General features: G+C 39.8%; 1 protein-coding gene across 3 annotated transcripts in view; it reads right to left on the bottom strand.

Annotated features, from left to right (window-relative positions):
• vrk3 (VRK serine/threonine kinase 3) overlaps window positions 1-12885 on the bottom strand; it is a 52188-nt gene that overhangs the window by 18586 nt on the left and 20717 nt on the right. For all 3 annotated transcript variants that reach the window (XM_087995930.1, XM_087995928.1, XM_087995929.1), the window contains exons 9-10: window positions 12754-12846; window positions 1714-1846 (exon numbers count right to left, since the gene is read on the bottom strand). In XM_087995930.1, coding sequence (XP_087852056.1) covers window positions 1714-1846; window positions 12754-12846 — 226 coding nt within the window. The remainder of the gene's footprint in view (window positions 1-1713; window positions 1847-12753; window positions 12847-12885) is intronic.

Here is a 12885-nt window from a genome sequence, read left to right as displayed (position 1 = left end):
GGTCTATGTACATAGATCTTTGAAGGTTGCCACTCAGGTGGATAGAGTTTGTAAGAAGGCCTATGGAGTATTATCGTTCATTAGCAGAGGGATTGAATTCAAGAGTCGTGAAGTGATGTTGCAGCTGTACAGGACTTTGGTTAGGCCACAGTTGGAGTACTGTGTGCAGTTCTGGTCGCCTCACTTTAGGAAAGATGTGGAAGCTTTGGAGAGGGTGCAGATTGTCTGTTAACAGACAATCAATTTTTCAATGTATAATTTCAGTTACATCACACTGTAAATTTTTGCTATAAATTCTGTGTTACAATCGAGCCCTCCACTATCATCTGATGAAGGAGCGTCGCTCCGAAAGCTAGTGTGCTTCCAATTAAACCTGTTGGACTATAACCTGGTGTTGTGTGATTTTTAACTTTGTAGACCCCAGTCCAACACCGGCATCTCCAAATCATGTTAACATAGGAATGGTTTATTGATTTGTAATTTTAATTTGATCGTACACTTCTTTTACAATCCTCTTCCACCACTTTCCTGAACTTGTCTGTTTTTGAATAAATCAGATGATAAAGACAGCATGTAAAAATGGTAGCACTTTAAAATCATAGGTGACTTAGCCTTCATAAAGACTGGGATAATTGAAGATTGGCAGAAGTAGCCACAAAGAAGAATTCAGAATACATTTGAGAGTTTCCTACAATGTTGTGGATCCAACCAGAGATCAGGCAAAGGACCTGGTGATATGTAATCAGACAGATTTAATAAATGAACTCAAAGTAGAAGATCCCTTAGAAAAAGTGACCATAACATAATAAAATTTAGTGTTCAGTTTGACAGGAAGAAACTCAGGTCAGAAATAACTGTGCTAAACTTAAACAGAGCAGAGTTGGCTCGAGTAGGCTGAGAAAGGAATTTAGCCAAGACTGTTATGAATAATGGCAAATTTTAAAGAAAATAGTTCATAGCTCATAAATATATATCCCCAGAGAAAGGAGGATGTTAGGAAGGGGATAAGCCAACTACGGTTAAGCAGGGAAGTCAAGGATACCATCAAATTTAAAGAAAAAACAAAAACAATGTAGTGAAGATTAGAAGTAGCCAGAAATGGGAAACTTTAAAAAAAACAACAAAGGTAGAAAATAAACTTTGAGGGTAAACTTGCAATAGAAATATCAAGATGAACAGCAAGAATTTATTTAAACGTAAAAAAAGAAGAGAGACTAAAGTGAACATAGGCCTATTAAAGAAATGAGGCTGGGGAAATAACAATAGGAAACCAGCAAGTGGCAAATGGGAGTTGAATAAATACTTTGGATCAGTCTTCATGGCAGAGGAGTCTAGGAGCATTCCAAAAATAATAAATCAAGAGGAAAAATGGTAACAGGACATAAGTGCAATAACAATCACTAAAGAAAAAGCAGTAGGGAAGCTAATCAGTAAGGTATTATCACTATTTTATATTTAATTAATAAAATGAAACAGAAACTATAGGCTGGTTAAATTTTGTCTTGCATCAACACCCTCAGAAATCAAGATTTAGAAATAATTTACAGAAATAAGCATTTGGGGACCACCACCGAGCCTATTTGGGTAGTTCACGCAATCTTCAAGATCAGCTAGAAAACGTAGGAATGCAGTAAAAGTTGAAGGGCTGTTCGAACAACAGGAATATAGAAATTAATACAACACAAAAATGGATCGCTACATGCAAGGTCTTACCAGCTCCTTTGTGTACATCTACACTGATCAATTCAACAGTGCCCTCATGTGGGGTTCTGCTTCCTTCTCTGTATTCAACGTGCTTACCATCAGGACAATATCTGAATGCAAAGTAGTAACCGACCAAATATACCTGAAAAAGAAAATTCAGGATTATTTTACTTTAGTAGATCCAGAAGTTATGTTTCTTTTTAACCCATCAGACAAAATATTATCATAGATTAAAACTTACATTACTGACCAGATACAGTGCTGGCAGCAGTGCTAGCAATTTTAGGAAGCCGAGAAGTGTTTTCCACATCTGAATGTCATGAGTTCAGGGCTCATGGAGTTGGGGGTATTAATGTTGTTTGAGGGTTGGTTAACAGGCAAAGCAGGAAGTGTAGGGATATGTCAGACACTTTTAAACTGGCAAGCTGCGACTAGTGGAAAGTTGCAGGATTCATTAATAGAGCTTCAACTATTTACAAATTATATTGATGATGTGGAGGAAGAGACCAAATAACGCACATGAGTGTGTGACAACATGAAGATGGGGATGTAACAGAAACTATAGGCTGGTTAAGTGAACTGGTGGGAGTAGTCTGCTGAAATCAATTGCCATGATTTCACAAAATCATTACAAGTGTGAAATATAGCCATCCAAGAGAGTGTGAATTGTTCAATGCCTGACCGACCACTAAGTGAAAATAAACTTACACCAGGTTTCGTTGAACAAGGATGCTTTTTTTTTTAAGCAAACATATCCTGTAGCATGTGGCAAAAACAAGTGATTAAATGCAAACTTCAACTCCTTTTAAATCCAAACATATATACTCATTCGCACATAGGATGGATAAGACAGATGAGGCACATCTTTTCATAAAAGAAATATTATGCGTGTAAATTATAGTCAAAAAGACACAAAAGTCTGCATAGAATCCAACCCAAAAGGAGTGGTGTGAGGTGACTTTTCTGCATATTTTTATTTTTGGCGATGAAATCACGTTGCTATTAACAGTGGCAATCCTCTATTTGAAGCTAATCTAAATTAGTTCTTGACTTGAACTAGCAGTTAGTTTTTTGTTCAAATTGTTTGAATAGAGAGAGCACATGAGTGAGCATGTGGGAATGAGAGCAGGACTAAGAGTGAGAACAAATCAACTCACTGACAGCTTGAATATCTAAACTACTTGGTCTCCTCTCAGTTCTGTATCAAACTGCATCTATTACCTTAGGACAGTGTTTTAAAATCACAGCCTCCAAAAATAATTTCTTCCCATATCTGTTCTAAAAGGATGACTTTTAGGTTGAAACAGTAGCCAGCGCTGTGCCACAAGGATTGGTGCTGGATCCACAGCTTTTTGTCATTTATATCAATAATTTGGATGTGAACCATAGTCATAGAGTCCTAGAGATGTACAGCATGGAAACAGATCCTTCGGTCCAACCCATCCATGATGACCAGATATCCCAACCCAATCTAGTCACACCTGCCAGCACCCATGGTTAGTAAATTTGTCGTGGTATAGAAGACACCCAAGAAGGTTACCTTAGAGTACAATGGGATCTTAATCAGATGGGCTGAAGAATGGCAAATGGAGTTTAATTTAGTTAAATGCGAGGTGCTGCATTTTGGTAAAGCAATCAGGGCAGAACTTATACATTTAATGGTAAGGTTCTGGGGGCATGTTGCCGAACAAAGAGACCTTAGAGTGCAGGTTCATAGTTCCTTGAAAGTGGAATTGCAGGTAGACAGGATAATGAAAGCAGAGTTTGGTACGCTTACCTTTATTGAGTATCGATGTTGGGAGGCCGTGTTTAGATTAGATTACATTACAGTGTGGAAACAGGCCCTTCGGCCCAACAAGTCCACACCGACCCGCCGAAGCGAAACCCACCCATACCCCTACATTTACCCCTTACCTAACACTACGGGCAATTTAGCATGGCCAATTCACCTGACCCTGCACATCTTTTGGACTGTGGGAGGAAACCGGAGCACCCGGAGGAAACCCACGCAGACACGGGGAGAACGTGCAAACTCCACACAGTCAGTCGCCTGAGGCAGGAATTGAACCCGGGTCTCAGGCGCTGTGAGGCAGCAGTGCTAACCACTGTGCCACCGTGCCGCCCACCGTGTTGTGGTTGTAGAGGATATTGGATAGGCCACTTTTGGAATACAGCATTCAGTTCTGGTCTCCCAGCTACCGGAAGGATCTTGTTAAACTTGAAAGGGTTCTGAAAAGATTTATAAAGGATGTTGCCAGAGTTGGAGAGTTTCAGCTAAAGGAAGAGGCTGAATAGGCTGCAGCATCATGATAAAATCATGAGGGGCACAGACAGGGTGAACAGCCGAGGTCTTCTCAGGGTAAGGGAGTCCAAAGCTATAGGGCAAAGGTTTAAGGTGAGAGGGGAAAGACTTGAAAGGGACCGAAAGGGGCAACTTTTTCATGCTGAGGGTGGTGCGTATATGGAATGAATTTCTAGAGAAGTGGTGGAGGCAGATAAAATTACAATATTTAAAAAGGCAACTGAATGGGTATATGAATAGGAAGGGTTGAGGGCGATATGGGCCAAATGCTGGCAAATGGGACTAGATTAATTTAAGATATCTGATCAGCATGGACAGATTCAACCGAAGGGTCTGTTTCCATGCTATATGTCTCTATGATTCCATGACATTTACATCCTTCTGCAAATAAGGAAGCTATAACTGTGCACAGTACAAGAGATGCAGTCTCACCACTATACTGCCAAACTTAAACAGAACATTATTATGTGGAATTGAATATAAAAATAACAAAAGGCTAACATTCTATTCATCGTCTTGATTTCTCATTAAACCTGTGTACTAAACTTTTGTGACTCATGCATAGAATATCTAGGTCCATCTGCTCCTTGGATTTCTACATTCTCCATACTCTGCTCTTTCATTCTTCCTGCCATAGTGAATTAATTCATATTTTCTTATATAATGCTGTATCAGATCTTTGTCCACTCACAACCTACCAATATCCATCTGCATTTCCTCACAATATACTTTCTTATCTATCTTTAGGTAATCAGGAAATTTAGCTGTCATGCCATCACAATTGAAGGTAATTGAAATAAAATGTTAAATACTGAGTCCAATCAGAGACTCCTGTGGGACTCAACTTGTCACATTCTGACAGAAAAAGATTCACTTATACAGAGTTTTTTGCAATCAGTCAATCTTATATCCATGCTAGTACATTGCCTTTTATAGAATGAGCTCTTATTTTGCACAATAACCTTTTCTGTGGCACCTTCTTGAAATTCATGTACATTACATGAACATGCTCTCCTTTATCTACATTAACCAAGTTATTGGAGTTCTTTTGAAGGAGTAATCAGGTTTCCCTCTTCACAAAATCCTACTGGTTCTTCCCAATTACCTTGAGTTTTTATAAATACCCAGCTCTGTTCTTCCTTTCACCTATTGATTTAGAACTATTTTTGTATTTTCTGTGGTGAAGAGAAGCAAAATATTTATTAATTTCATCCACCATTTCTGTATTACCTACTATTAACCCACTATTCTCAATATCTATAGGACCAACTCTCACTTTTTTTCCTTTTTAGAAAGGAAAAATTCTTACCTTCTATTTCCAGCTTGCCTCCTCTTATACTCCAATTTCATTCTCCAGATTTCACCTTGATTAATTCTCAGCACCATTCTTTATATTCTGACAATCATCTGATCTACGTTCAATTTTGCGCAATTACCATATATACTAAGAGTGATAGTTGAATTTTTTTTAAGACTAGTTTTCAAGGGTAAATTTATAGGGTCGACTTAAATGGATACTACTTTTGAAATTCGCACTGTATCATTGGCAGAAGCTCAGCTGATCATTAAACAAATAAAGATAAAAACCCACAACAAATTACTGTAATTACCAGATAAAGACAATAGAAACAAAAATAAGTTAACAGTAGTAAGCTTTTATTTATACATACAGAAAGTGAAGGAGAAATATAATACAGCTTTAAAATCACAACTACTAGTAGATGTTACATCTTAAACATGTCAAATACAAAAAGTTCATTAAAATCCTGCAAAATCACTGTTCAACATCTACAATACCGAAAAAAGCTTCATAATCATCAGGATCCTCTACACCCTTGCTGTCCATAGTTAACGGTAGCACATCATCCTCTTCTTCATCTATAATCATCCCATAGATAATTGGCCTCTGTACCATTCAATGCATTCCAAATTTCGCATTTCTTCAATGATTTGAAAACGGTCAGCTTTAATTTCCTTTCATGAATCAACAATGTAAAGATCAGTGGTAGTGATAGAATTCGCATACCGCCTCCTTTTGCGTATGTTTTTTTCTCCATCATGCATCCAGTTATTCCACTTCTTTCTCATCATGTCCTTAAATGGCTTATTGATACCAACATCTATTGGTTGCAAAACACTAGTAACTCCACCAAGAACGTCAGCTACTTCAATGTTATGCGATCAGATGTTATCAACAACATTCTTCATTAGATGCGATCTAAGCTGACCCCAAACGAGCAAAATCTTTTCTGTGCATAGTCCACCAGGTCATAAATTCCAAAATTCCTTCATCCATTTTCTACATTCATCTAGCCTCGTGGATGCATATGGACGACATTTCCTTTGGCAAAATTTCTCTCTTAAAAACAGACATTGGTTTTAACTTAGTGCCATCAGCCATACAAGACTGAAATAAAGTAAATCTACTTTTCTCATGGCCAATGGTTCTCACCAATACTGTTTTTTTTCTCCTTTTTGCTTCACTGTTTGATTCTCTGGCATGTCGTTTCATCCATGTTTCCAATGCACAATAACTTGTAGCTTTCCTTCTGCTGATTTCTGTTTATAAACTGGTGAAACTAGAAAATCTTTTCTAGTTCAGCAGGCAACTTTTGTGCAATTTTAGTTCTGTGCTGAAATACTAAATCATGCTCTCTCATGAAACTTGTACACCATCCAGCCTTAAAATCTGAAATTCCATCTTTTTTCGACTCGTTTTGTGTGGATTTGAATGGCTTCACGACTAACACACTTCCTATTTCGATGATTTTCAAGTACCCACAGCAACTTTTTCCTCCAACTGTGCCCACTTGCTAGGTTTACCTGTAGACACACTTTCGTTTTAACATTGTCTGGAGTTGGTTCAATATCTTTTGCCAATCTCTCAAGTTTCTCCAAAACAAAATTCTCTTACTACTACACAGTTATTTGTCTTCTCTGCAACTTCAATAACTAAGTTTAAATGCTGCTGCATGTTTTTTGTTATTTTCTGGAGGTCACTTTTACACAAAATAAAGCAATTTCAAAACCTCAATTAGGTATATCACTGCATTCCATGAAGTTGATAGTCACCTGACTCTTGTGCACTAAATTGGTATGAATTGTACATCAAATCACAGAATAGCACGAAAAAAACATTTCCTCATTGTGACATTTATCTACAGAAAAATAGCTTGACTCATTAATGTTGATCTGTTATCTGCGAAGAATGAGGGCCGGCTTTTACACAAGGTGGATGGAAAATTCCGGAGTTTTTGGCCAAAAATAGGGAGCGACTTCTACATGCGATGGACTATTACTCGAGTATATATAGCATATGCTTTCCCTAGGTCTGCCTTAACTTCAGTGAATCACAGATTATGGGTTCTCCCCTGGGCCTAACTACTTTTGGCCCATTTCCTTTAATATCTTTGGTTGATCTTTCTCAGCTTTAAAATTACCAACTGATCCTGCATCTAATACAGTTTGTGGAAAAGTTCCAAACATCAACCATTTAGGTGTAGAAGTGCTTCTTAACATCTCTCCTAAATGGTCTTGGGCCTTTATTTTCAGATTATGCTCCCTTGTTCTAGAATCCCCAACTAGTGGAAATAGTTTATCTTTATCTATTTTTGTTTTTCTAATATCTCAAAAGTTTTGATCAGATCAGCCCTTAACCATCGAAATTCTAGAGAAAGCAGGCTTAATTTGTATAATCGTTCTACTTAGCTCAATTCATGAAATCCAAGTATCATTTTTGTTTCAAAAACAGAAGTTGCTGGAAAAACTCAGCAACTCAGCATCTGCAAAGAGAAATCAAAGTTAACATTTTGGATCCGGTGACTCTTCCTCAGAACAGTTCCTGCCAGACCTACTGAAGCTTTTTCAGTAAATTCTGTTTTTGCTTCTGATTTACAATATCCGCACTTCTTTTATTTTATCATTGTTGTAACCCTACACTGTATTGCTTCTGAAGCCAATATATCCCTAAGGTGTGGTGCCCAGATCTGCTCTCAGTACTCCATGGGATCTAACCAGGATTTTGCACAACTGCAGCATACCTTCTGCATTCTTATACTCAAGTCCTCTAGATATAAAAGCCAACATTCTAGTAGCTTTCCTGGATTATTCTCTGTACCGGTTTGTCACATTTTAAAGATTTACACACTTGAACCCTAAGTCTGATTGAACATCTACTGTATTTAACTTTGTACCATCTAGAAAATATCCTGGTCTACTCTTTTCTTTGGTCCAAAATGGACAACATTACATTTGCTTACATTACATATTCAGTTAACATAAAATTACAATGAGATATTGATAGACTACCATCTACACTGTCTACAACATCATCTTACTTTGTGTCATCAGCAAATTTGATTATATGACTTCCTATGCCATTAGCCAAGTCATTAATAATGCAAATAATTGAGGTCCTAACAGATCCTTGTAGGACTCTACTGGTCACATCCTACCTAAACATTATCTCTACTTTGTCACCTGCGAGTCCACCAATTCCCAACCTGGTCAGTAAATTGCCCTCAATACCATGGTCTTCTACCTTAGCTAACAGTTCTTTTCTAGGACTGGATCAAATGCCCTCTGGAAGTCCATATAAACAACACTCATACACATTTCCCTGTCCACGATCTTAGTCATCTCTTTAAAAAATTCAAAGAAGTTAGCCAGGCATGACCTATAAGCTCTGAATCCATGCTGGCTTTCCATGATTAACTGAAAATTTAAGATGCTCAGTAATCCCATCCTTGATTACAGACTCCAACAATTTCCCCATCGCTGATGTGAAGCAACTAGGTTTGTAATTGCCTAGTTTTCTCTTTCACCATTCTTAAAATTTAAAATATAGTCTTAAACCCATTTTCTCTCGGTCAAACCAGACGCAAAATTCAATTACATTGTGATCATTGCTACTCAGTGCCATGACTGAGTTCATTAATTAATCCTGTCTCAGTATGCAAGTATAGTAGAGCTGGTTGGTTCTGAATGTGTTGTTCTAAGAAACTACCTTGAAAGAATCCCTTGAGCTAGGGATTAGAGGGCAGTCAGCCGAGTGACTTTTTACCCCTACTATTCTTCATCTCCATCCAGACTATTTTGACATCCTGATCTCCTAAAATAATCTCCAAATATTGCACAAATGCATTCTTACTCAGTTTTCTTGAATATCATAGCTCCCTTAATATGCAAGGCCCAAACAGTATCATCCTGTAGCCACATTTCTGTAATGGCTATTAGATCATGTTTGCGTTCATGTGTTTAATCTGCAGAGGTTGAGATCTGTTAGCTTAGCACAGCCTAAACATCCATAATGAGATGTCCTACTTTGTATAAAATAAATATTTAATACTTAAAAACCTATTGAGCAATCCTCATGCTTGTTCTCAGCAACACCTGTCCTTGTGTTATCTGAACTGTTATGACCCCCGTTAGGGAATTATGAACCAAAGTATCCAAATTTACCGAATAACCCAGCTGAAAATTACAAGATTTCACTTATTGCACTTCTACCTTAAGAAGAATCAGTAGCAACACAAATTAAACATGAATTAACAGACAAATGATTCTGCAAATAAAAAAGGTAAATTGCTAGGTAATACAATAACTATATGCTTTACACAGCTGCAAGTATTTCTATTAAGCAACTATGGCATGGTGTAGGTACATGCTGTTTTTTGTTCACACAGGGTATGCCATCAGTCCTATCTAAAGGATGCTTTCTCCAGGTTTCATTTGCATAATTACTATCAGCAAGGGACAAGTCCACAAATTCTTTCATAATGGTGTAGGTCTCGAGAATTTAGTTTCAACCAACTGACCAATAACATTCAGTTTGGATAAAACACCCAGTTCTTTAAGTGCAAGTTATTCTAACAGCTTTCCTTGCTTTGGACTATTTTAGAGACCAAAAAACTGTAGATGCTGGAATCCAAGGTAGACAGGCAAGAGGGTGGAAGAATATAGCACACCAGGCAGCATCAGGAGGTGCAGAAGTTAATGTTTCAGGTGTAACCCTTCTTCAGGACTGCGTGTGGGTGTGGGGGGAGCTGCAGATAAAGGAGGTGGAGGTGACAGGGGCAGGATACTGAAGTGAGGAGGTGAAGACAGATAGAGGGTGCCCTGATTGGTCAATGGCAGGAATGAATCGGGTTGGTGGCAGGGAGCAGTGGAAGGGAGGGGGAGGGGCTGGGAAGGGAGTCAGGGAATGGGGTTGGAGGATATTTAAAATTGGAGAACTCAACATCGAGCCCTCTGACTGTCGGGTGCCCAGGTGAAAGATATGGTGTTTTTCCTCCAATAGGAGCTGTGGTTTGTTTTGGCAATGGAGGAGGCCAAGGTGGAGTTGTGGACAGTGATGAAGGATGTTGTAGGTTACAGAGAGACATGGATAAGCTGCAGAGCTGGGCTGAGAGGTGGCAAATGGAGTTTAATGCGGACAAGTGTAAGGTGATTCACTTTGGTCAGAGTAACCAAAGTACTGGGCTAATGGTAAGAATCTTGGTAGTGTAGATGAGCAGAGAGATCTCGGTGTCCATGTACACAGATCCTTGAAAGTTGCCACCCAGGTTGACAGGATTGTTAAGAAGGCATACAGTGTTTTAGCTTTTATTAAGAGAGGGATCGAATTCCGGAACCATGAGGTTATGCTGCAGCTGTACAAAACTCTGTTGAGACCGCACTTGGGAGTATTGTGTACAGTTCTGGTCACTGCATTATAAGAAGGATGTGGAAGCTTTGGAAAGGGTGCAGAGGAGATTTACTGGGATGTTGCCTGGTATGGAGAGAAGGTCTGACGAGGAAAGGCCGAGGGACTTGAGGCTGTTTTCATTAGAGAGAAGGAGGTTGAGAGGTGACTTAATAGAGACATATAAGATAATCAGAGGGTTAGATAGGGTGGAGAGGAACAGCCTTTTTCCAAGTATGGTGACGGCGAGCATGAGAGAGCATAGCTTTAAATTGAGGGGTGATAGATATAGGATAGATGTCAGAGGTAGTTTCTTTACTCAGAGTAGAAAGGGTATGGAATGTTTTGCCTGCATCGGTAGTAGATTCGCCAACTTTAAATACATTTAAGTCGTCACTGGACAAGCATATGGATGTACATGGAATAGTGTAAGTTAGATGGGCTTCAGATTGGTATGACAGGTTGGCGCAACATCGAGGGCCGATGGGCCTGTATACTGTGCTCTAATGTTCTATGTTCTATGTAAGGACTGTTTGGAGTTGAGGGGATTGGTGTACAGTCAGGTTTTGCATCTTTTCTGGTTGGAGGGGAAAGGTATCCAGGTTTTCAGTGGCAGGGTCTTTGGTTCATACCACCCATCAGAGGGAACGGTCCTTGCAGAAGGCAGAAAGGGGTGGGGAGGGGGAAGACGTACTTGGTGGCGAGGTCTATTTGGAGTTGACTGAAGTGTTTGAGGCTGGTAGGTGAGGACAAGGGGATCACTGTCTTTATTGCTTTAAGGGGGGGGGGGGTTTAGAGCAGTGGAACAGGGAATGGAGGTGTTGTGGCAGAGGGCTGTCTGGATGGCAGCTGGATGGGTCTATTGAAGAAGAGGAAGATGCTGGAGACCGGCATTGTAGGGTATGGACGTGTACAGGGACTGCACGTCCATACTGAAGAGAAAGCGTTGTGGGCCTGGGAACCGGAAGTTGCTGAAGATATTGAGGGCATGCAGTCATTAAACCACCTAACTCCTCTCTGCCTTCCACAACGACCGTTCCCTCCGACAGTCCTTGGTTCACGCCACCCGCGCCACCGAACCCCCAGGTACCTTCCCCTGAAACCAAAAAGATACAAAACCTGCCAGTACACCAATCCCATCACCTCCATCCCGGGCTCCAAACAGTCCTTCCAGGTGAGACAGAGGTTCACCTGCCTCTCTTCCAACCTTGTTTACTGCATCAGGTTCTCCTGATGTGGTCTTCTCTACATCGAGGAAACTGAATGTAAACAGGGAACGGGTCACTGAGCATTGAAGCGGGTCCACAGGACCTCCCACTGACCACCATTTTCAATTCCCCCAACCACTCCCTTTCCGACATGGCCATCCTTGGCCTCCACCATTGCCAAAATAAACCACAGCTCTTACTGGAGGAATAACACTGTATCTCTTACCTGAGCACCCTACAGCCTGAAGGACACAACACTGGGTTTTCCAATTTCAAATAACCTTCTTCTCCATCCCCAGCTCCTGCTCCTCCCCCTCCCTTCCACTGCTCCTTGCCACCAACCGGATTCATTCCTCCCATTGACCAACCAGGTCGTATCCTCTACTTGTCTTCACCTATCCCCATTTCACCACCCTGCCCCCACCACTGCCTTTATCGGCAGCTCCCCACACTGACTTCCAGTCCAGAAGAAGGGTTACACCCGAAACGTCAACTTTTGCACCTCCTGATGCTGCCTGGTTTGCTCTTCTTCTAGCCTCCTGCCTGTCTACTTTGGACCATTTTAGGCCCATTTGAACAGTACCTGCAAACACGTCTGTATTTGTATGCAGATTGTTTTTTGCTTCCAGCTCTTCTTTGTATCTGGTTGGCAGCCATAACTTAGTTTGTGCATGGACCAGTATTTGTTACTGTTCAATAAAGTTACAATTGATTCATACTCTTAGGTCCTTTTCCAACATTCAAAACAATCAGATTCCTTCAAAAGTGTTTCTTACTGTATTGCTTTCAAGCAAAAGAGCACCACAATAAGTCACTGCAATGGTTAAATTATTCAAGATGGAGAAAATATTTTTTACCTGTTCTAGATCATTTGGATTCACATAAATATTTTCTGGCTTGATATCAGCATGTACATATTCATTTGTATGAATATACTCAAGCACATCAATCTGGTGAAGATAAGAAATCAACATGTTAACTAATGTCTA

Source organism: Chiloscyllium plagiosum, unplaced genomic scaffold, assembly GCF_037043375.1.
Source record: "Chiloscyllium plagiosum isolate Xiang-an unplaced genomic scaffold, Cpla_swu_hap1 HiC_scaffold_17, whole genome shotgun sequence".
NCBI lineage: Eukaryota > Metazoa > Chordata > Chondrichthyes > Orectolobiformes > Hemiscylliidae > Chiloscyllium > Chiloscyllium plagiosum.
This window is presented reverse-complemented; position numbering and strand designations above follow the sequence as displayed.